The sequence below is a fragment of the Miniopterus natalensis genome, chromosome 1, assembly GCF_054644295.1.
Source record: "Miniopterus natalensis isolate mMinNat1 chromosome 1, mMinNat1.hap1, whole genome shotgun sequence".
Lineage (NCBI taxonomy): Eukaryota > Metazoa > Chordata > Mammalia > Chiroptera > Miniopteridae > Miniopterus > Miniopterus natalensis.
The window spans coordinates 198,287,298-198,312,308 of record NC_142081.1 but is presented as its reverse complement, the minus strand read 5'-3'; the positions used below and the strand labels follow the sequence as shown (position 1 = coordinate 198,312,308).

The 25,011-nt window shown below is 55.2% G+C and overlaps 1 protein-coding gene across 1 annotated transcript in view; it reads right to left on the bottom strand.

Annotated features, from left to right (window-relative positions):
• Positions 1-25,011, bottom strand: part of STK32B (serine/threonine kinase 32B) — a 123,210-nt gene that overhangs the window by 40,642 nt on the left and 57,557 nt on the right. Inside the window, exon 4 of the mRNA XM_087828332.1 lies at positions 2,301-2,474. Coding sequence (XP_087684458.1) covers positions 2,301-2,474 — 174 coding nt within the window. The remainder of the gene's footprint in view (positions 1-2,300; positions 2,475-25,011) is intronic.

The following is a 25,011-nucleotide window of genomic DNA, read 5'->3' as shown; positions in this document are numbered from 1 at the left end:
GGCAGTAACCGCGATCGCGGAGTCTCAGGACCCACCACCTACCAGCGTCGGAGGGCGCGGGCACGTGGGGCAGAGCACACCAGCCCCCACCAGGGACAGACAGAAAGGTAGGCCGGCCTCCAGGGAGTTAGCGGGTTACGGAGTCCACGGACAGACAGACGAGAAAACGCGAAGACGCAGACAGGCCACGCCGCACGAGAGACGTTAACGCGCAAAGGGCTTTGGAGGGCGCAATGTGTGAAAGCCGTGGAGGGGCCCACAGAGGAGGGGAGAGGGCCACTAAAATATAAAGTAAAGAAGAGACCACAGGTGAGATTTTAGTTGCGTCCACTTATCCCAAGACACGTCATGCTAATTCGGCAACTTTTTAAATATCGTATAGGCCGTTAAAGCAACTCTTTAAAAAAATGCGTTCAAACAATTCACCCAATTTCGGCCTCTTTTCACAGCCCCCCCTTAGATCTGGGTGCGGTCAGTTCCTGAGCCTTTCGGGACTCTTCAGGTCTATCAGCTCTCGGTCCCTCCAGGGACAAGTACAAGCTCAGCCCTGGTGTCCTTAGTCATCTGTACCCTACGTCTCCTCTGCAACCCCCCCCCCCCCCCCGCTGTGCTATCGTCTCCGCCTTACCTTTCCCCATCCTTGTGAATTTATTACTCTTCAAACGTACCTGCCTGTCACTTTATTGGGGTTTTAGAAAAAAGGAGATGCAGAAGCGTGCGCTGAATCTACGGCCTTCCCCTGGAGGTGCAAGTCCTCGTCTTTCTCAAGTCCCCCAGCCGAGGGCAGGGCAGAAGGTGAGCCAGGCTCAGCGCAAGACCGCAGTGAACAACCTGGAGCCCCTCCCCAGCCCCGCCCGTGTGCCCAGGGAGGAGCCTTCGCCAAGGAGACACGGCTTCCGAGCCTCTCCGCCCCGCCGAGCGCCCGGCTGGACCGGGCGGCACCACGCACAGGCGGGCGGGGGAAGCCAGGGCCGAGGAGGCAGCGGGACTCGGAGCCCAGAGCCAGCGAGGAAGGAACCCTCCGAGGTGCAGGGCATGGGCCCCCAGGAGTGGAAAGGGAGCGAGCAGAACCCCTCCGCTCCCGCCTAACGGCACCCGCGCCTGGAGGGACAGAACACTCCAGCCTCCCACAGGCACCTGAACGGGGACGCAGAGGCCACCCGCCAGCCAGGGCACTGGGCAGCGGGGGCCACAGAGCTCCGTGCACAGACACTGGGTGCCACCTCCCGGGCAGGTCACCAGCGGGCAGGCGATCCTGAGGCGGCTGCTCAGCAGGGGCCAAGGTGGGCTGCTGTCCGTGGTCTCCACCAGCGTCCCTTCTAAGGAACGTCAGGCGCCCGCTGCAGCCTCCCTGCTGCCACCTGTTCCCCACACCCACCCCCTGTCCCCAGGGGAGCCTGCTCCCCACACCCACCCCCTGTCCCCAGGGCAGCCTGCTCCCCACACCCACCCCCCTGTCCCCAGGGGAGCCTGCTCCCCACACCCACCCCCCTGTCCCCAGGGGAGCCTGCTCCCCACACCCACCCCCTGTCCCCAGGGGAGCCTGTTCCCCACACCCACCCCCTGTCCCCAGGGCAGCCTGCTCCCCACACCCACCCCCCTGTCCCCAGGGGAGCCTGCTCCCCACACCCACCCCCTGTCCCCAGGGGAGCCTGCTCCCCACACCCACCCCCTGTCCCCAGGGGAGCCTGCTCCCCACACCCACCCCCCTGTCCCCAGGGGCAGCCTGCCCTGCACACCCACCCACCTGTCCCCAGGGGAGCCTGCTCCCCACACCCACCCACCTGTCCCCAGGGGAGCCTGCTCCCCACACCCACCCCCTGTCCCCAGGGGAGCCTGCTCTGCACACCCACCCACCTGTCCCCAGGGGAGCCTGCTCCCCACACCCACCCACCTGTCCCCAGGGGAGCCTGCTCCCCACACCCACCCACCTGTCCCCAGGGGAGCCTGCTCCCCACACCCACCCCCCTGTCCCCAGGGGAGCCTGCTCCCCACACCCACCCCCCTGTCCCCAGGGGAGCCTGCTCCCCACACCCACCCACCTGTCCCCAGGGGAGCCTGCTCCCCACACCCACCCACCTGTCCCCAGGGGAGCCTGCTCCCCACACCCACCCACCTGTCCCCAGGGGAGCCTGCTCCGCACACCCACCCCCCTGTCCCCAGGGGAGCCTGCTCTGCACACTCACCCACCTGTCCCCAGGGGAGCCTGCTCTGCACACCCACCCACCCCGTCCCCAGGGGGAGTGGCTCCCGCACACCCACCCCGCACCGTCCGGCTCCCCCTGCAGCCGTCTGCCCACCTGTGGATGATGTGGCGCCTCTGCAGGTAGTCCAGGGCCAGGGCCAGCTCGCAGATGTAGAGCTTCACCGCGCTCTCCGTGAAGTGGACGTTCTGCTGCAGGTGGTAGCGCAGGTCCCCGCCCAGCAGCAGGTCCACCACCATGAACATGTCCTCCTCGTCCTGGAAGGAGTACCTGGGAGCAAGGAGGACAGAGCACCTTAGGGAAGGAGAGGACTCCCACGGCCTCGAGGCCAGCACCCCCATTTCACAGGTGCGCAGACTGAGGCTCGGACAGAGGCACCGACGTGGCCAGGCCCCAGGGAACCCGCAGCTTCTACTTCCTGCCTCTAGGAAGCGGGCGTAGCCCAAGCCCCGGGGGAAGCCGTGAGAAGGGAAACTAAGGCGCTCCGGTCGGCCTCGGAGGAGCAGCCAGTGACGCAGCACCGACAGGCGGCCTCGGGACTGAGCCCCCTCGGGCGTCTGGGCGTCCCATGGAGTCCCCCTGATGTCACGTGGAGCAGTCAACTCACAGAACATGAGGTAACAAAAGCGTTGTGTTTTAAGCCAGCCATTAAGTTTTAGGGCCCCCCCCCCAAAGCAACAGGAAACTGGCACAGCACTGAATTCAATAAAAACGAACACTGAGGCACATTAAGGACTGAGAAGCCAACAGCAGGCTCCGAGAATAAACAGTGCTGAGCCACCATAAAGTAGAATCACAGTGTCGTAAAACGGTCCCACGTAGAGCCGCGGAGGTGAGCGGGCACCCCGAGGGGTAATCACGGCGACAGATGTGGTCATGGCGGCCAACACCTGAGTCTCAGGTCCTCGAATATCAGACCTGGGTCAGCCGGGCCATTCTCCTCATTGGACAGAAGAGGAAACTGAGGCCCAGAGAGAAGAGCAACTCAGTGAGCCAGTGACAGACATGTTGGGGACAAAACCCCCAGATCTCCAACTCTCCCCAGCACTGTTACGAGGACAGGCCGGGACGCGCACACACAGTTTCTGTAACCTGGGCGAGAAGCCCCGAGGAGGGAGCCACAGGAGGTCACAGGCACGTGCTTACAGGACGGGCAATTCTGGTCTGGGAACAACCTTAAAGGCCACCCAGTCCCGCCCGCCCTGCATCACAGAGACTGGGGCCCAGAGGCGGGAAATGGTGGCCCAGACGCTGCAGGCCTTGTGTGTCCCACTTGACTTGTCCCGAGTCAAGGCCAGAGGCGAGGGACTGTGCCCCAAACCATTAACCTACCAGGCGTTTACAGGGCACCTGCCCTGGGACTGGCACTGGGCTACGTGTTGGGGACACTGGGACAAAGAAACCGCCCCTGCTCTGCAGGAGCACCCCGTCCCCTGTAAGAGGGGGCTGAGCCAACGGCGCTTGCCGTGCAGGGCTGCAGGTACTCTGGGGGACTCGAGGGGCGCAGGGTGGTGCGAGGAAGGCAGGAGTCAGCTCCCCAGCAGGTGGGGGGTGGGGAGGTCTTTGCCGACAAGGGGTACGTTGGATCGGGCGCACACAGGGACTGTGACTTAGACACAGGGACAGCATGCACCCTCCGGTGCCAGGACTTCAGGACTCTGCGGGGTCATGATGCCTCCCATTCCCCCATTTCCAGCATCTTAGCCACCGACTAGCAAAGGGGGGCGATGGACCAGCTCCTTCCTTCTGGCTTCAGCCTCACTTCAGGGCCAGTGGAGGGGCTGCCAGCTCAGGCAGGGACGAGAGGGTCCAGGGGCTCGCGGGTGGTCCAGGGCCATCTGCAGGGCACCAGCTGGACTGTCCATCTGCCGCAGGGCAATGGGAGCTCAGTCTGGCGCCTGATAGCTGCCTCACTCGCCGCGTCGCGGGAGTGGCTGGACGTCAAGGACACGGTTAAAAAATAAAGCTGCCCGTTTCACTTAGGGTTTTTGCACCTAATGTCCCACACTTCCCTGCCCACCACTGTCCTCTTGCCTGTCCCAGTCTTGGCATCAAGGGGGAACAGCCTCCTAGGAGGAAGCGGTTTTTCTCTGTTCAAGAAGAGTCCCCGGGAGGCCTCGCTTGCTTGTAGAAAGTCGGTCCCATATGCCTTCCAGTTCCGATTCTGACTCATTGCCTCCCCCCCAAGGTGCTCCCAGTGGAGCTGTCCTGTCTGATGGGTCCTGCTCCTTCCTCCCAACAAAGAAATGAGCAAATACAGGGCCAGGGGCTTGGAAGTCTCCCCGCTTCCTCTGGGGTCAGCGTGCACGTTGAAAGGAAACCGCCTCTCCCGGGGTTGCCAGGCTAGACGCTGTGACCAAGGGGCTGTTTGGATCCTGTTGCCCAGCCTGGGGATAAGGCCCATCTGTAGGGTGGAGCTGCCCAGGGCCCAGCAGGCCGGAGGGCAGACGCAGCGAGGCGCGGCGGGCGGTGCCGGCCTCAGCCTGCGCAGAAGAGCGCTCCATCCTGAACCTCGTCCTGACAATGACCTGCCATGACTGTGCTATTTCACTTAAGCTCCTGTCACCTGGAACTGAAAGTCTGAGCTGATGCATCTTTCCATTTGCTACTGGAGAGCAGGGTTGAGACGCTCAAAAGAAATGACAGGAATCGGCCATAACATGCCTCCTACAGATGCTCGATTTGTATTCTAACAGTTGAGGGACTATTTCAACGTTACATTAATATTTAACTGCACCCTCCGTTGCCAGCTACAGTGTCAAAGGGTATCTCATGCGTATTCCACCAACGTGAGGTTCAGGAGAACAGACCGGAATGCACTCTAAAGAGGAAAGTCAGACGCAGAGGGAGCAATGACTAGGCAAGAGCTCGGGGTACAGCTTTTTCTTGCTGCAGACCCATTTTTCGCCTGCGCCACGGACTCTGCATTCATTCCCAAAGAGACTCGCTGTTACGACTGGAGGACAGAGATTGGCCTTTTGTTTCTCTCTCTGAAGTTTGCGCTCTCCCACAGCTCTGTGCCAGTGCTCTGTCCGCAGTTATAATTAAGCTCTCATGTTGCAGACTGTCACGGGAGTGACGGGGTCACCCGTGAGAAAGCTACGCTCTGCTGCGGGAAAGCTGGCCGGTGGGGCGGTCTGGGTAATTAGGATGACCTTGAAGACAGACAAGGTCAGGAGCTGGGAAGGCATCCATCCTGGCCTGGATATGGAAACAGACCAGCGTGAAGAACCCAGTGTCTATTTTTTTTTTTAAACATTAATTTACTAACTTGTTCCAAAAAATATATATATATATTAAAAGTGACTTGCAAAATACATACAATATAATAAAGTTGAAACTATGTAAGCCATAGACCAGGTCAAAAAATATAAAAGGACCTCAAAAGACCAGAAGCAGGAGAAAACAGGCCAATTCCCGCACAAAGACCTTACTGCTTGCCCCACACCGGCCACCGACGAGTCTGACTTTCCCAGAAAGCCCAGCAAAAGGAGAAACAGGACCAGCCTCATGATTCAGCATCAGGGTAGAAAAAAAAAATCAACTGTGTTTAGTAAAGAAAATGATTATGCCTGGTACGGAAGCCAGAGGGAAATCTCTTCCCCGGATTCACAGAGACGGCTTCTGGAAAGTGCTGAACAGTGACCCATCTAAAGTAGCTCTAGAGGGAGGAACGTGTTTAACAGGGGTTGTTTTTCACAGGATGTTCCTCAAGGTGAACGGAAGGCGTCCAAGTCCAGTTCCGTAAGGGGTCTGCACGGGGCGGACGCGCAGGGTCTGGGCGCCGCGCTCAGTCGGCGATGAGCTCAGGCCCCTCAGCGAGGATGCACTCAGAGACTCGACCCCGCAGACTGAGCGTGCTTGTTGTACGCTGCTTGAAACAAAGGCATCTGCTGGCTTTCAAGTGGCCCACGACAATTACAAGGATTTGGGGCGGGAGGGAGCCAATTCCGGGAGACAGGAGTTCATCAGGAGCGACCCAGGCCAGTCCCGAAGCCTGGCCCTCATATCCAGCGGGAGCCGGTTCAAATGAATGGCGATTAAACAAGTATTTACAGAGTGTCCTCTCATCTGAGTCAGTTAAGGGGGAAACCGGAAAACCCACAGGCCTCTGTCCTCACTGCGCGGCGAGTTGCCGCCGCAGAAAAACACCAGAGCTGGGCATTTGGAGAGAGCCGAGGCGGAGACTCCGTGCCCCCACCTGCCAGCTGTGCCTCTCCGGGCAAGTGCTCAAGTCTTGGAGCTGCGTTTGCCTTCTTTGTAACATGTTTATTATGAAAATCAGAAAAAAAATCACAGGGTTGATATGCGATGCAACGTGGAGGCAGTTTGAACAGATGTAATTACTACTTCGCTCAAATAATAAATGAAAGCAAAAGGACCTGCCTGTGGTTTAAGTCCTTGGGTTTCCTTCTCAGCAAAGAAGCTGCTACGTGACAGGTGACGACCCTCATGAGCTCCTTCGAGGTCTGACCTCAGGACTCTGGGAAACACCAGCTTCTCTGTGTTAAGTGGCAGCGCCAGGGACGCGCTCGCAATGGAACCTTCGCATGGCGGGGGCGGCAGATTAAGAGAGGGCTCCTCGCCGCGAACCCAGAGTAGGACGTGCGTTTTAAGAAGTTTGTATAATTGTATTTTTTTTAATTGGTATTTTTTAGAGAGAGGGAGAGAGAGAGAGAAACATCAATTCAAGAGAGAAACATCGATCGGCTGCCTCCTGCACGCCCGCTGCTGGGGATCGAGCCCGCAACCCGGGCGCGCGCCCTGACCGGGAATCAAACCAGCGGCCTTTCGGTTCATGGGTGATGCTCAACCAGCTGAGCCACTCCAGCTGGGTGAGAAGTTTGTATCATTTTTTAAAAGGCATCAACACTTAGTAAGATGTCTTTTTAACTATGGGCTCACCGTGTTCTCACTTTGTTCTTGGAATGAAAAGAGATGCTCTGGGGCATCTGCAACAGGTGACTGATGTGGGGCGTCAGGGCACCTAGAAGAGGTGGGCGAGTGACGCTTGGCTGGAAAGCCGGTTCTGTTTAACATCCTTCACAAGTCTCGCCCGACTTCTAGAACAAGGGCCCTGCCTCTCCTTCCGGCCCACCCTGCTCCTCACGCCGGGGGCCTGGGCCCCAGCTCTCGCGGTGCTCACGGCTCACACTGTGGTTCTTCCCGGGGGGGCCCCTCAGAGCCCCTCGGCTCGGCCCTCAAGCCCATTCATTCCTCCATCCCTTCTCCCAGCGTTTCCTAAGCACCCGAGCTCCCCCGGCTGCTGCAAACACGGCTCTGGCCGTCACCACGGCAACATCAGAACGAAGATTTGGAGGGTGAACAGCAATCAGCAAGCAGAGGACTCACGGGGTTTCAGAGGGATGGCGAAGGGGGCAAACGGTCATGGGAGACAGCGCACCCCCCGGAAGCTTCCTCTTCACGGCTGGGTCAGAGGGGCCCAGACACCGTCCCTCCAAGCTAAGAAGAGATCTGCACCAAAATTGATTAGCGGCCGTTTTAAATCCTTTTCTTTTTTTTTTAAATATATCTTTATTGATTTCTGAGAGAGGAAAGGAGAGGGAGAGAGAGAGATAGAAACAGCAATGATGAGAGAGTCATTGATCGGCTGCCTCCTGCACGCCCCCGACTGGGGATTGATCCCGCAACCCAGGCATGTGCCCTGACTGGGAATCGAACCCTGATCGCCTGGATCCTAGGTCGACGCTCAACCGCTGAGCCACGCCCGGCCGGGCAGCGGCCGTTTTAAATAAGATGGAAACAACAGACTCTTGAAATCATGACTAGAAAACAATTATCTACCATAAAATACAAACCGACGCATTGGAACAGAACCCATTCACGCTGCCTCTTTGTGGCAACGAAAGAACACGAAAGATAGATAAGGGGCTAAGTTGAGCTCATACCACCATTAATATTATATAATGGGTTTGTTTTATGTGAATATTCCCGGTCCCCCTTCCCCATTAGAAGGTCGGCTCCGTAACATAGGAGCCTTGTCAAAATCAACTGACCATGTGTTTGTGGGTCTGTTTTTTGCTGGACTCTCTATTAGGTTGTTCCTAGGCAGGGCCCCTTCGAGCAAACCAAGCTACGGACAGAGCTGTGACGGAGGCCGGATGCTGGATCCACACGAGACCAAGTTATTTTGACTGAGATGACGGCCACATTCACTTTCACCTCGTGTTCCTCGGCCACGGCAAGACTGCATCTAATCTCTTCACCTTTCCCAGAGCTCACACCACCTCTCGACTGAGTTCCATCTGTGGATTTAATTAACCAGCCGCCCTCGAGATCTTCCAGATCATTAATTAAGATCTCCTCTGAAACTAGGCCTAACCCTTTCACCCTAGCCGTCCACCGGAGACGTCCTGCGGCTCTGAAGATAACTGTTATTTTAACCCCACGTTACACGCCCGGTTTGCAGAGGGAGTTTTATAACCGCACTGTCTCGGAAAGTTAATTTCGCCAGGGATGGGTTGCCAGCCAGCTCCCGATGTGCGCTGTCAAAATCCAAACACCATAAATTGCCTCCAAACGCGGTTGATGGTTTTGTTATTACTGATGTTCGGTAATTAGAAAAGGTATTAACACAATTCACTGCGGCATCTCTGGTTTAAATCCCAAGCCTACTTAATGCACATGTTTCTTCAGGAGACACATCTGCGTGTACATCGGCCGACTAAACACACCCACCCACCTTCCCCTCTCACGCAGCAATCCAGGGACTAGAGCGAGGTGCCCCAAAGAACTAAATAAGTAAGGGGAAAGGAGCCCTGGCCGGTTTGGCTCCGTGGTCAGAGCATCGGCCTGAGGACTGAAGGGTCCGGGTTCGATTCCGGCCAAGGGCACGTGCCTCGGGTGCAGGCTCGATCCCGGCCCTGGTCGGGGCTCATGCAGGAGGCGAGCAGTCGCTGTGTCTCTCTCACATCGAAGCTTCTCTCTCCCTCTCTCCCCCTTCCACTCTCTCTGAAAAGGAACGGAAAAAATATCCTCAGGTGGGGATTAATAATAACAACAGGGAAAAGCTTTCCGTACCGAGATGCCCATTTTATACACGACCAGGTACCAGACCCGAGCCCGTGGTCGGCCAGTAAGAGAACCGGCAGGCACACGCTGCTGCGTCCAGGTCATGGACTGTTACGCGGCTGTTAAAACCAACGGTACGTAGTCGCAGGGAAGACACTTGGGCTATAACATCGAGTAGAAATTAAGGAGGAAAAGTGCAAAGTCCACAACCATCGCGTGATATAAAAATCGGTCGGAGGGACAGAGGCTGGAACCCCCGGGGCCAATGAGGAGTCAGCGTAGGGTTACAAGACTGTGGACAGGTCTGCTTTCACCTTTAACGTTCAGCTGATATATACGCAGCAAATAAAAGACTGTCCTCATTCAAAATACTTCAGAAGCATCTTGATGTTCGTGGTGTAACACAGGATTAGGATACAGCAGCTGGGCCAATACCTCCCATCCAGCCCGGACCCCACAGGTCGGTCAGCTCCCCACGGTCAGTACCTGCGTCCGTGTGCCTGAGAGCATTTCTCTGCACCTGCAGGAGGCCCAGCACACAGCCGGTGAGAAGAACCGAAGAATTACCCCTTTCCTGGGTGAATCCTTTGGTGACTAGTCATACAAACACCCCAGCACCCTCACTTCTCAGGTGGCGTAATTCCAAGGGGGATGTTTTGCATCATTTCCCAGATTCTAACCAAAAAACAAAGTCAGTGGAGAGAGGAAAGGTTTTCTAACATTTAGGACTGGAACAGGTGGTTGTCCACGTGGGATAGAAATCACTACCTCACACCACACACAAAAGGTAATCTGAGGCAGATAACAGATCTACAAGTTGAACATATTTTCTAGGAAAAACCCCCACAAAAGACCCCTTTGTGATCTGGGATAAGTAAAGATACTTAGACAGGAGATAGGAAGCAATGGATATAAAGAAGGAAGACTGATCAATTACAGTTTATCCAAATTAAAACCCTACTCATTAAAGATACCATCGATGAGCCGAAAAGCAAGCCGCAGACACGTAAAACAGTCACAAAACGTGTAACTGTGAGTCTGTCAAAGATCTTCCACCCAGAATTTATACAGGACTCCTACAACGCCACGATTTTCAAAAACAACCCGGTTTAAAAAAAAAAAATAGGCGAAAGTCTCAGGAGGCAATTCATAAAGATAGATGAATGCTAATAAGTAAGTAAAAGTTCTCAACACCACTAGTCATCAGCAGGAAGGGAATTAAAACCACAAAGAAATACCGGTGCACCCTGACCACAAGGACCAGGATTCGGGATGTTGACAAGCGTGTAAAGCGACCACGACGCTCATTATCTGCCATCACGAGCGTCAACTTTATTCTAACTTTGGGAAACTCTTGGCCAGTTTCGTATACAGTTAAACATACCCCACCTCGTGACCCAGCAGTTCAGCTCCTAAGTGTTTACCCACCAGAGATGAAAGGTGTTCACGCAAAAACTGACGCTTGCAGATGCGCACCACAGCCCCAAGCTGCACGCGTCTATCGAGGGCGGCGTCCTCCTGGGGACACTGCGCGGGAATAAGAAGGAATGACTGGTCTACACATCACCACGCGCCCGGGTCCCCAAGGCTGTGCTGCTGCTTCCGAGAGGCGGGCACGGTCTTTCCGCCCACGTGCGATTCTGGGATAGGCGAGACCTCTACCGCGCACAGCGCACGCGGCGTGGAAACTACCCATTGGCGTCCCTGCCTTCCCCCGAAGGACTGAGTCCCTAGCGGCCAGCTCGGCCCTGCTCCTCTCCGGGTCCCCGCTGCCTGGCCCGGGCGCGGCGCCCAGCAGGCGGCCAGCGATGCCTGGCAGATAAAGGAAGATGTGAACCAATGCCCCTGCGTCTTCTGGCGCCCGGCACAGAGCCCGGCACAGTGGGTGCTGAGTATTTGCTAAAAATAAAATAATAACAATAAATCAACCTTTTCCACGAGCAGCATTTTTCAGCAGGAGGGAGAGGACGCCGAGCTCTCCAGGCGCCGCCCACTGGCCCCGGAGGCTGCGGCGCCAGCTCCTCCAGGGAGCCGCGGTGGGCGCTGGCCGGCTCCGGGAGAGTCGCGTTAACGAGACCGCGGCCACCAACAGAGCGCGTGGGCACACACGGGAGGAAACGTCGGCTCGCAGAGGGCAGGGCGGGGCACGGGCGCTTTGTCAGAGGCACGAACCCGCGGCGTGCTGACCGCATGTGCACCGGTAACGGCCGGCCGATTGCCGCACGTGCGGTTTGGAATCGCGTGTGAACACGTCTGCCTGTCACGCTGCCGTGGATCTCAGCTGTCAGCGTCCTCAGCCCTCCTTCACCGAATGAAACACAGACCCGCCACCAGGCCCGGCATCCTACCCAGAGGATGGCAATGGCGGTGACACCGGCGACACCGGCGACGGCTCCCAGTCTGCGCGCGTCGTCCGTTTCAGAAGCTGTCCAGGGCCGCGTCCCACGCCCGCGTGGAGCTTTCCGCGTGGTAAAACTGGGCTTCATTCCTGACGTGGCTCTTTACTGCTGTGTGATTCAGGCAAGCTGCCGAGCCTCTCTGAGCATCCTGTGTAAAAACGCATGCCTGGCATAGCTCTTGCGGAGGTCGACGCCAGCAGCGTCCTCTCTCCCCCAGCTGACGCAGGCCGGTCTCCTGGCAGGCAAGTCTGCCCGTCTTCTCCACAGCCACGGGACCGTGGCGGCTCCCTGCGGCCTGAGGACAGGTTCTGAGCCCCATAAAGCGACAGGTGAAGACTTCATGCGCAGCTAGCTGCGGGGAGGGAGGCTGGGAGTCACCACCCATGCCCCTCAGAGGACCGCGGACTCATCCCCCACGAGAAAGGGAGGGGGCCACGGAGACATCTGGGGTACATTATTTACCACAACAAACTTGAAAATGCAGATGCATCGAAAACTCTAGAGAAACAGAGCTTACCGAAACTAACACAGGAAGAAACACGCCCACACGGACACACACACACACACTGGAATATTATGCAGCCTTAAAAAGGAAGGAAACCCCGACACCTGCTACAACCTGGGTGAACCTGAGGACCCTGTGCTCAGTGAGATAAGCGAGTCACAAAAAGACCAACACTCTGACTCCATTCCTGTGGGGTCCCCGGAGGAGTCAAACTCAGAGGAAGAAAGCAGGCGGTGGGTGCCCGGGGCTGGGGGAGGCCTGGGGAGTTCATGTTTCACGGGGTCAGAGTTTCATTCTGTTTCCAGCTTCAAAAGATGAGCAGCGTTCTGGGGATTAGTCCCACAACCCTGTGACTATAGTTAACTCCACTGAACTTTACACTTAAGAACGGTGAAGGTGGCAAATATTATATGATTTTTACCGTAAAACGTCGGCGTCCGGCGTGTGGGTGCTCGGCAGACGCTTGTTAACTGAAGGCCGGAGGGAGGGGAAGGAGGGAGGCGCAGGGGAGCCACAGGCCGCTCCCCGCCCCACGTCTCCAGCAAGCTCTGTTCGGGCCTGGCTTTGGTTTTTATTGGCTGTGTGACCTTAACATTAATCAGCCTCCCTGGGACCCGTTCTGTACCCTCGCTTGTCTCTGGGTGATGCCTCCCCATGGCCAGAGTTCTTTTGGGAACTGAGACTATAAAAGTAGAAACCTTCTCTAGACCACAAAATCCAGGAAAAAGTCTTGCCTGGAGCAGCAGCAGGAGGGAGGGCAGGGGGTTGCCACTAGGACAGAATCGGTGCAGAAAGACGCGGTATTTTTATAGTCGTATTTCGGAAAAACCTCTGAAATAAGCCAGTTACTCCAACAGTGGCACTCATGGCATGAAAGGCTGCGTCTCCCAAACAGCCCTTTGTTTAGTTTTGTGCTTTGCTAATCCCCGCCTGAGGATGTTTTTTCCGTTGATATTTTTTAGAGAGAGACGTCGACGTGAGAGAGACGCACCGACTGGCTGCCTCCCGAACGCGCCCTGACCAGAGCCGGGGAGCGAACCTGCAGCCCAGGTGCGTGCCCGCGACTGGGAATCAAGCCCACGGCCCTCGGTCCACAGGCCGACGCTCTCGCCACTGAGCCCGTCGGCCGGGGCTCTTTGTATCTTTTATCCCCACCCCCCCCGCCCCCCTGTCTCGTCTCAACACAGATTCTGCTCGTCCGTCCGCCCAAGCGGCTCTTCTCCGGGCCCTGGGTCCCCGTGGGACTGGCCGCTGATTCCTCGCCCCCCGCCCTTCACAGTCACGTTTCCTCAAAGACGTGCGGACGCTTGTCCCTCGGCTTCCCCCCCCCCCATCGGCCCTCAGCGGCGTGACCTCTCTTCCCACCCACAGCCATCCTGGGGGCGGCTGCTCCCCCGAAGGTCACGGCGCCCATTCATCCGCTCGCCGAACATTCGTCGTCTGCCGTGTGCGAGGCGCGGCCGCCGGACGGTCAGCAGCCAGCAGCCCTCCAGGAGCCCTGGCCTCGGAGCTCAGCGGGCAGACGGGACAGGCGACAGCCCCGCCATGCGCCGCAGGAGGGAGGCCTCCCAACCCTTGTGAGAGTGACGGCCGAGTTCCTCACGCAGGTGGCTCCTCACGCGGGCAGGGGACGTGGCCCACGGCTGCGCGGCCCCCAGGACGCTGGGGGCCTGGGGCGCTGCTCCCCCATCGGCCGGCTTGCCTGCTTCCCTCCTGCTCGCTTGCGTCTGTCTCCAGAAGTTTCTGGGCCCTTTTCCATAGACGCCGAATGTGTCCGTTGGCAGTTTTCCTCCCATCATTACGACAACCGCGTGCTCCTCGCGTCCTCCCTGTTCCAGGGGCAGTGTTCCAGCAAAGCCGCGGCGCCGGGGAACCGGGGCATCGCTGGAGACCAACCACCGAGTTTAAAGAAAAACGGCCTAAATGTTTTAAATACAGACAAAAACCTTCCTTAAGAGCCAAAACACTGCTTATTCTGGATTTTCGAACTACAACGAAAACGCCACGGACGCGCAGTCCAGGTAGGTGATCGCGTTCCACCGGCTGGGCAGGCGCCGATGGTCGCGCAGAGGCCGGTCAACCTCCCGCGGGCGACGGGTCAGCAAAGTAAACCGCAGCGTTTCCGGTTCCCAACAGCGCAGGGGCCCCTCGAATTCAAGCTTTAGCTGCCAACGTGCGGAGCGGGGCACCCGCTCGAGGGCTGAACGCGCTCCCGTCTCACAGGCAGACGCGTCTGCGCACCTGGCCGGCCTTTCTCCTGGGGTGTCCGCTGACCATCGAACACCTTTATGGGAGGCCTGGCGACGGCGCCTCTGAGTGTCGGGCTGGGCCCTCACTGGCTGCCCGGACGGCCGTGGCACGGCCCGTGGCAACTCTGCGCAAAGATGGACGCAGCGCCGCGGGACACCAGCAGACCGTGTTCCTCGCCGCCGCACACTCGCAAACGAGCCGATTTCCCCTAAGGGTGGCATTGCTGGGGCAGGAAAGCATGGGAGCTTTATGAAATTCATGTTCCTGGGGATGTGCGTCTTTTTAATATTCTGTGTGACAAAGTGGGAAGGGTGCTTAAAGCACCTCTCTCCAGAAAAAAAACAAAACAAAATAGGACGCGTTGGCGATTACGTGGGAAGCTGGGCCGGGCACGCTTTTCCGTGGGAAGCCGCGTCTACTTCAGAGACCGACTGACCTACAAACCTGCAGACGAACGGAACGAAGCAAGCCTGTCACTGCAGGGACATCATCGGGCTGGTTTTGTTGCCAATGACAAAATGTGAGTTTTCAAGGGAAAATTACACTTTTAGGAAACTCAAGTCTGTCACATGAGTTTAACAGCTTTCTAGGGCGTAACGATGTTTCTGATGAGTCTGGTAGTGATATTAATAACTGTGATTTGAAAATATTGTACAGTGGGGTGTGCCAATGCCAACACTTGGAACATCTGAAAAAGTCAGTGGCTATTTTCCAAATTATCGATGTACTATGTTCCCAAATCGCGCACGAGTAAAAGATCCACTTCTTGTTCAATTCAGACTAAAGGATTTTGTGGTTAATCTTCACCTGAGGATATTTTTTCCATTGATATTTAGAGAGCGTGGAAAGGAGGGCGAGAGAGAGCGAAGCATTGATGTGAGAGAGACACATCGATTGGCTGCCTCCCACAGGCGCCCTGGCCGGGGGCTGGGGAATCAAACCTGCAACCCAGGTACGTGCCCTTGACCAGGAATCGAACCGGTGACTCTTTGGTCCAAGGGCCAACGCTCCAACCCCTGAGCAACACAGGCCAGGGCCAGGCTAAAAGATTTTAAGAGAACGGGATGGGAAAAGTTCATTAACACGGTTTCAGGTCCCATATCACAGTGGAAATTAAGAGACAAGTCCAGTCACTGGTGAGATCATCTTTGCTCCAAATTATTAAAACTATAAGTCAGACGCCACACGGTGTGACTGAGATTCGTCCTGCCCCAAGAAACTCCCCACGAGCGCAAGGGCCAAGTCCTGTAACTGGAGCCGTACGTCAGGCAACGCCCTGGACACACGAGCACATCCTTCCTTCCGCGTGTCACTGCCCCTCAAGACACACGAATGAGGCGGACGGGGCCCGGCACTCCCATCCCTTCAATGCTTCCCCCCATGGCCCCTTGGCCATCACAGCCCCCACCCCTTCTCTCTCATGACGTGAGAATGACCTCCTGCTGAGGGAGAATCAGAGATGTTCCAGGCCTGTGGGTTGGCGATGCGGCTGTGAGCCTGAAATTATGCCAGTCAATCATCATCTTGCCCAAGCGAGGAACAATGCAGAATTATGCCTTCTCCAGATCAGCATAATGTGTAATTTCAATTACGGACGGCTGGAGGGGGCCGTGGTGGGTCATCTGCAGGGCACTGCAATCGGCCTCAGCAGCGCCAGTTTCGCTCGCACTACAAAGGTGAGTTGGCTGCACCTGAGCTACTTATCGACCGTGTCACCGGCCCGCCTGTACATAGGAACGTCCTAAAAAGCTCCGGTTGTCAACATGTGTGAACACACGCATATGAGCCTCCGCCTGCCACCTGGGGGAACGAGCATTTCTGGAACGCTTGCTGCGCAGAGCACAGGGCCTGGAAGCTTCTCCGTGCACCGACCACGTTAGGCACTGGAAACAGTTCCAAATACAACTGGATTCTATAAATTAACAAATCAGTGTCAATTAACAGAGCAAACATCACACCCTCCGCCTGGTTTAAACCCTGTGGGGTTTTCATGGCTGCTTGTTTTAAAGACTAAACCTCTGATAGTTCCGAAAGCACCCCAACTCCTCCAGCCCTGCCCATCGTTTTCACCAGGACCCCGTGCTCTCACCGGAGCGTCTCCCTCCCTGCCCCTCCTCTCCGCAGTCTCAGGAACTCCAATCATCTCTCAAGGCGCAGCTCAAAAACCACCTCTGCAAGGAGGCCTCCCTGACTCAGCCCAGACCAGACGAGGTTCCTACCTTCTCCTCTTAGACTTTCTCAGCCTCTCTCTGTCATAGCAAACAAGCTCCACAGGGTGAGGCTGTGCCTGTTTCGTTCACGGCTGGATCCTCAGCATAAACCCCGAGAGAAACGGATGCTCTGTGTCTACAACAGGAGGCCAAGTGTGGTTCCCAGATCCACAGCATCGGATCCCCTGGAGATCCGGGAGAAACGCACCCTTCCTGGGCCCCTCCCAGGCTGATGTGATCAGAAGCCCTGAGGTGCAGGCCAGCAGCCCGCGCTCGCAGGCTCTCCAGGCCGTGTGATGCGCGTAAAGTCTGAGAGCCACTGGGCTGTGACGTGAAGGCACGCGCTGTGACATTAAGGCCCTCACCCTCCACTGAGCGAGGCTCGCATGGAGCAAGCACGGACGGCGAAGCTGGTGCCAGTGGCGGGTATTCCCTGCAGGCTGGTTTTCAATAAGGGACAGGAGGGACCTCCTCACATTTAGGAAAGTTCCATAGCAGGATGCCCCTGGAAAAGCGAGCCGGACCCGGGCTGAGCATCAGGTGCATTTCTGGGCCGAGAGCTGGCCCCGGTCAGTGTTGGCTGGAAGGCTGGAGAGGAGACTCCTGAGTCAGGCAGGACGGCTGCTCGGTCCCCCTCGTCTCTTACGGTCTGGGGGACACCACAGTGCCTGTGCTCCGAGAGTGCAGGGTGTGATGAAGTGTGACGATGCTGGAAGCTGCTTAGATTAAAACAACGTCCAACAAAAACCATAAACAGTCCCCCACCCCACGGCAGGAGAAGCCAAGCAGGGAGGACTTTATAAATGGGCGTAAATAAAAACGCCGTGAAATCCGAGTGGGGGGCTGTGTGAGGGAACAAAGAGCAGCCCCGCCTCCCAGCGACCCGAAGAGGAGGAGCCTCCCCTATTGGAAATCAAAGGGACGAGTCCCCACACGCAAGGTGCCCGCGTGCACGCGCCATCTCCCAACTATAGCTGAGAACAGATAATCATCTGGAGACCAAATGATGTTGGAAATCCTGCAGTCAAATTAGAGCAAGATGCAGTCTGATTGAAATGACTAAAATCTTTAGCCCGCCTCCAAGCTGCAATCAACACGACTCCCTGCTCTGAAATCACAGCTGATCCTGTGGCCCGTGTTATCAGTGGGGCGCCCTCCGGGTCCCCACCTATTGCCGATGGAAGTGGGCTTCTTGGGGTGCTATGGGAACAAGAATTTCCTGAGGCCCCCACAGGAGCGTGAGGTATTGTGGAAAGCTTTATTTCTGTGGCATCAAACCCCTGAGTTCCCAAGGCCCCATTTCCCGTTGTCCTGCCAAGAAAGAAGCCCCATGCTGCTTTCAGCAGAGCTGGGATTAAAGCCAGTGCCCAGAGTTCCCGCCCCATATTGCACAGTCCAGCCCAGCACTGGGCTGGGTTAGCTTGTGTTCCCAGCTGCACTCCACTGTGCGCAGGGCCTGCACAGCCACGGGCCATGTGGCTTCTAAGGCCACGCAGCCGGCCAGCACAGGTCACGGAGCAAGCAAGTGCAAGGAAGCAGGAGTGAGGCAGAGGAACGAGAGAGACAGGGTTCCTTTGTCTGGGGATCATGTGTTCCCAAATTTTCTTGAGCTTGCAATGACTCCACCCCTCTGGCCGATTATCTCTGTTCCCAGGTTAGACTGACAGGCGAGCACTCTCCCTACGTCATCCTGACTTCACTGCGCACGCACCCATCTTCCCCTTTGACTGGTCCCTTCCCCCAGTGATCTGCAGGGAATGGACGGGTGGTTCCCCAGGGAGTGCAAAGTTGCAGCTTCCTGGTGAAGCTGCCCGGGTGACCGTGCTTATAATGTGTGGCCTTTCCTTTGCTCCCTTCCTGTTATTAACATTAGCTAGCTAGTTAGGATGGTAACACCCAGACAAATTCCAGGGTGGGTCCCTTCTGACCTAGAACCCAGTGAAATCATTGTTTCTCCCGAGTCCCTGGCCCCCTACAGAAAGGAAAGGACTCCACATACTCTCATGTCACAGTCTGTTTCTGAAATAATTATCAGTGACGATCCCACAGAGCACACGCTTGCTCCCATCTAGAGGACGTGAAAAAATGATGTTTAGACTCTCAATACAGTCGTTCCCAGATGTCTCTGGTCACAGTTATGAATGGATGATCCGATCCTTCCCATGGACTGTTACTGTTCATTTATGAACCAGAAATGAATTGTGTATGTAAGTAGTTTAGAGACACAATTTCTCTCTCAGTGAAAATACCATCCTGCTTCCCATAAAAACGTCAACACATTGTTCATATCTTTCTCATAACAAAAACATAAATTTGGAGCAGTTACAAATATGCATGAAAATGCAAGAAAAAAAATGAAAATATTTTTCTTATAAGGGAAAAATGAAAATTCGAATCTCTCCTGAACTAAAAGGAAACACCAAGAAGCCTGAGGCAGACAGTCTTTAGCTCACGGGGTCCTGAGAGATCTTCCATTTCTTCTTGATTTTCATGCATTATTACCTGGTTATAATAACACGCACTGGGAATGCAGTGCGGGGCTGGACAAACAGACCACAGGAACAGAGCAGATAACCCAGAAGCTGACCCACAGGTATGAGGTCGTTGGGGGGAGGGGGTGTTCGATCCGTGAAAGACTGTAATAAATGACCAGTTTTCTATGAGGAACAAAATGGAACTGGATCTAAATATGAGCACGTACAAAAATCAACACCTCACACCACACACGGGAACCTCTTGAATTTAAGAATAAAACGTGAAGAGCCAATCTTCAAAAACTGTTAGGAGAAAATACATGAAAATGTCATATGGCCTCAAGATTGGGAAAGATTTTTCAAAGCAGACATAAAATAGACTAACTTTAAAAAGAAAAGATTGGTAATTTAATTTAATTCCATTAAAGCTGATTATTTTTATCAAAAGTCACCAAAATGTGTAAACTACAAACTAAAAATTGCAAGGAGATATTCAACAATATAAATCCCCCCTACATCAGTAAGGAAAAAACAGTCTTGTTAAAAGTGAGTAAAGGGGTTGCCCTGGCTGGTGTGGTTCAGTGGGCTGGAGCATTGATCCGTGCACCAAAAAGTTTGCAGGTTCAATTCCTGGTCAGGGTACACACCCAGGTGGTGGGTTCAATCCCTGGTCAGGGTGCATGTGGGAAACAACCAATCGATGTTTCTCTCTCACATTGGTGTTTCTCTCTCTCTCCCCCTTCCTCTCTCTCAAATCAATAAAAATATAAAAACATATTCATATTAATTATCCTGAGGACTAAAAAAAACAGTAAAAAGGAATGAATGTAGGTGGGAGGGTTGCCTCCGGAAACAGGACTTCCCAGGGAAGCCACGTGCGTCCGAGGGGTGGGCGTCCACGGGGGGAGACAGTGCAATCGGGGTATCAGAAGCCCACCCGCTCAGTGGGCCCGGGACACGCTCTTCAAAGCCTCCTGGTCAGTAATAAACATGAGACCTGATCTCTGCTGCCTCCCCTCGGGGCTCGCTTCCCAAGTGGCTCCAAGCTGGGGCCGGGAAGGGGAGGCGGCCTGTTAGACTCAGCTCCCCGCAGAAAGGCGTCTGGGTTTCATTCTGGGTGGTTTTGAACAAGCCCGACATGATCTGACTTAAGCCTTTCAGTCCACCCGGGGGCTCCGTGGAAAACAGACGGCAGGGACAGGGACGAAGGCTCAGAGACCATCCGCCGGGGACGCCCAAGGGTGGCCTGGTGACCAGGGTTTGCTGCGAGCTGATGGGAGGCAGGGGAGGGAGAAGCGGGAGCCAGGACCAGGAATCCAGGCAACAGGGAAAGAAACAACGGAGAAGCGTCTAGAGAGGAGAGGACGCTTTCGGGGGCTCTTCCATGTCTCCTAGCGAATGAAGGCAGATCGGGCTCCATCCGACTCTCGGGCAGGAGGCCGGGGAGGCCGTTTTGGGGACAGAATAAGAAAGTGGAGGGAGCAACAGCCGCTCCTGGGAGAAGGTGCCAGCCCTCCCCCTGCAGTAATCAGTGTCCCTCTGCCTGAGCCACCGGCCGCTTTCCTCGCTCACCAGACATCTCTCCAGGGCCTACGCATCACACAACAACTTGTCCTTCCAGCCGCATCCCCGGCCTGGAGCAAATATGACATTTATGCCTGGACTAAATGTGCATAAAATGTCACCTTGCCCTCAGCCCGTCACAGCAGCTTCCAACCACACCATGTTTTAAGGGGCGATGACAATGCAGGAGAGGTTGCCCGGTGGCCTTTGCTGAGATAACAGAATTGGAAAGTCTGGACGAAACCGCAGGATGTCGAGGGCGGTGTCACCCGGGGTGCCGGTTAACTCTGCTCAGGCGACCAGCGGTGGCCTCTTCACAGGGGCCACGGGGAGGGGCAGGATCGCCGGGCCTTTTGTACCCTTCCCGTGGTCCCTGGTCTCTGCAGAGTGAACAAGTGTGACTGGTGTCCCGAGAGCTCTTTATCGGGCTGACGCAAGGCCACGCGGGCTGTCGGGAAAGGACGTTCGCCCTGTGAGGTGTCGAGTCCGAGCGTCACTTGGGCAAATGGTCCCAACCACCTGGTCTGGGTCCTGGTTGGACACTCGGCAGCTGTCCCCTTGGATGAATTTCTCTGAATCTGGTGCTTCAGTTGCTCTGTCTGTTAAATGTCAACACTAATCCCACCCACTCCACGCCTCCTAATTGTGGGGGTGACGGCCCCTACAAAACACCGCGTCTCGGCGGGCCCCGCGAGTGGGCTTGGCTGCTGGGGGCTCCGACAAGACACGCGCCCCTCTCGGACCCGGAGGCTGGGAGGCCAAGGCCGACCTGCGATGGATTCTGGTTCCCAGCCGGGCTCCGCGCCGGCCCACACGAGGCGGGAGGGGAAGCGGCGGGGAGCGCTCCCGGGTCTTCTCTCCATCCTCGTGACCCAATCCCCTCCCCGAGGTCCCACCTCCTGTACCACCCAGGAAGGAGTAGGTTTCAACCCATGAATCTGGGGGGACACACTCAGGCTGCAGCCCCAGCACGGTGCCCGACAAAGACTCGCGGGTAACATCTTCCAACGAAAGGCCACCCGTGTCACATCCGCGACAATGCCTGGCCCAAGAGGGGTCAGCCCTTTGCTGCATGGACAGTGAATGAATCATCACTACCCTCTCGGCCTCGGTTTCCTCACTAGTAAAGGGAGTAGAAACATTAACTCCCCCGTTTATGACGAAGATGCAAGGACGCGGACGGTGCCCAGTTCGCGGAGGATATGAAATGAACCTCAAAAGCCCTGCTCGCGGAACTAAAAACGCGTCAGGGAGACTGGCCACTTGATCAGAGCTTGCTCAGTCCACACTTTAAAGTGCAAGTCTGCCTACGTTGCAAATGAACAGACATGTATTTCAAACTATGAAACAAGATGGTTTTGTGTATTCATTTCTCCCCGGGAGGGGATGACACCACCTCACAGGGTCATTAAGCAGAGAAAGTGAGTTAACACTGGAGACACCTGGCCCGAGGACATGCTCCACATTTGAGTGTCTCCTTCCCAAAGCGAACAAACAAGTAAACAAACGAATAAACAATGTGTGCACCTGGGAGTCACAGCTGTCAATCTCTGTCTCCTTCCCTCCCCTGACTGACCCCATAAGCTATGGTCCCTGCTCCTCCCTGGTCCCTCCTGGTGACCTCCTATGGTTTGAGCTCTGTCACTAAAGGGAAGGTAATTCTTCCGGCCATCCCATTGTTGACAGGCCACTTCTGGTGGGTGCTGATGCTAATCTTGCTCTTGTTCCTCACTGGCAGCTTTACTTCCAGAAATCTGAAGTTGTGGAGAAGCCAGTGCTCGCTCGCGCGCGCTCTCTCTCTCTCTCTCTCAGAATTACAAATATTTTCCATTAGCACAGGATCAGGGCTCTTCTTAATTTCTTACAATATACCCAGGGAAGAGGTCTGAGGAGTAATGGGCATTTGTGGAAAGGGGAGGGTCAATGGGCAAATAAATTTACTAGGTTAAAAAATGAAAGTGATTTATCGCAGGCCTTCTCAGAGCCTTTTGCATGCCACCATTCTCATGACTCTTCAGGAGTGGAGATATAAAAAGTTTTTCTAAAACTTCCTTGACCAGGTGAACCTTTGGGTAGAACACACTTCTGCACACTGTAGTATATAACAGTGTTCCAAGGAACAGACTTAAGAATGTATTCAGTGCCCGTTTATTTGCTGTTGAATGCCTGCCAATGCCTACTGTTGGGCTGGATACATGGCGTGAACCCTGCACCTACTCCCTGCTTCATGGAGTTTGAGCTCTAGTAAGGGAATGGCTGTCAAGTCAATAAACCCACAAGTAGAGTTCATAACACCATTAAGAACACAAAAGCACAACAGTTCACTTTGGTTTGAGACTAGGGAAGGACAAGAAAAGCCTCCATGGAAAAATATTTTGTGATCTGGATGGAAGACTGGCTAAGGTGAACGTGCAGAGATGGGTGGAGCAGAAAGAGTGGCATGGACAAGGGCAGGAAGGCTGGAGAACACAGGGCCCAGGTAGTTGGGCAGGCACAGGAGGGATGAGATGGAAGGTAAGGAAGTATGCACAGTGGTCAGGGCACCTAGGGGAGCCTTGATGATGGTGGTGATGACAGTGATGATGGTGATGGTGGTGGTGGTGATGGTGATGGTGGTAGAGATGGTGGTAGTGATGGTGATGATGGTGGTGGTGACGGTGATGGTGGTAGTGATGGTGATGATGGTGATGATGGTGGTGATGATGGTGGTGATGATGGTGATGGTGGTGATGGTGGTGATGGTGGTGATGGTGGTGGTGATGGTGGTGGTGATGGTGATGGTGGTAGTGATGGTGATGATGGTGATGATGGTGGTGATGATGGTGGTGATGATGGTGATGGTGGTGATGGTGGTGATGGTGGTGATGGTGGTGATGATGGTGGTGGTGACGGTGATGGTGGTAGTGATGGTGATGATGGTGATGATGGTGGTGATGATGGTGGTGATGATGGTGATGGTGGTGATGGTGGTGATGGTGGTGGTGATGGTGGTGGTGATGGTGGTGGTGATGGTGATGGTGACGGTGGTGGTGACAGTGGTGGTGACGGTGGTGATGGTGATGGTGGTGATGATGATGGTGGTGATGATGATGGTGGTAATGATGGTGCTGACAGTGATGATGGGGGAGGAGAGGAGATAGAAGAGAGAGGAGAGGAGAGGAAAAAGAAGCTGCTTTGCTGCCGCTGTTAACCATAATGACAAAACATACCTTTCCTCCCGTGTTTGAGCATCCACTATACTCTAGCCCCTGTAATAGGTGTTGGACATTTTAGATCTCGTTAAGACTTTCCAAGAACCCTCTGAGGTAGGGAATCCACCCTGTTTCTTAGGAAGGTGGTTAAGAGTATGGGCTTTGGAAGCAGAAAGACTTGGGCTCAAACCCGGCTCCCCCACTTACTGGCCGTGTGACACCGGGCATTTTGCTTAACTTCTCTGAACCTCAGTCTCCTTATTTGTAAAAGGGGGATCTGTAATCTATCTCAACTTGTTGGGAGCTGACAGATAATACATGGAAAGTGCTTAGCACTATACCTGCCACCTTTTCCTCCATCCATGTGGTCTGGGGCTGGGGCTGGGGCTGGCCACCACTTCCTGCACCCATTCATCCGCTCCACTTGGTACTGAGGGCTGAGCAGCTCAATGGTTTCAAGCCCGGCTGCACCCTACAATCACTCAGGGAGCTTTCCAGTGATGACACCTGTGACCCACTCAACTGCGACCCGGTGAGTGGGGACCCCACAGCACATCAGTAAAGCTGGCCCAGTGACCTGGCACTTGGTGAGGTCAAGTACATTCAGAGTCTGCTCACCCTGACTCTTGCTATTTCTGCAGCCACATGTGGGTTCATGGATCCCCACAACCCCAAATCTAGAGTTGAGCTGCAAGAAGAAGGAAGAGGACTCCAATTTGGCTTCTAGTTCACACCGAGCTTCCCAAACCTGCTTTTGGCAGAACCACACAATGGGGCATGGGATTCTGCCAGGTTATTAATAAAGCAGCGCGCTTGCATCTGGCCCAGCTTCCCTGCGGGCCGGTCCCATCTCCCCCACTCTGGAGAACAGCAGTGTGGGAGGACAGGGTGCCAAGGCTCCGTCCCTCCCTCCTGACCAGTGGGGGGTCTCAACTACTTTAAAAACAGAAGAGCTTATTTCAGAAGATCCTGGCTGGTTCCAAAAGTGACTCTTACAACATAAACACAGAAAACAAAAATGATAAAAATAGGAAGAGATGGGGGACCAAGGCATTTCAATGCCAAGTAGAAAGACAATCTTTAAAAAGCAGAGCAGGGAATGAATACACACACTGAGAATGAGCAATCTTCAATGTGTCTGGAGCTCAGGCATCATCTCATTTAATAGTACACACTGAAAATC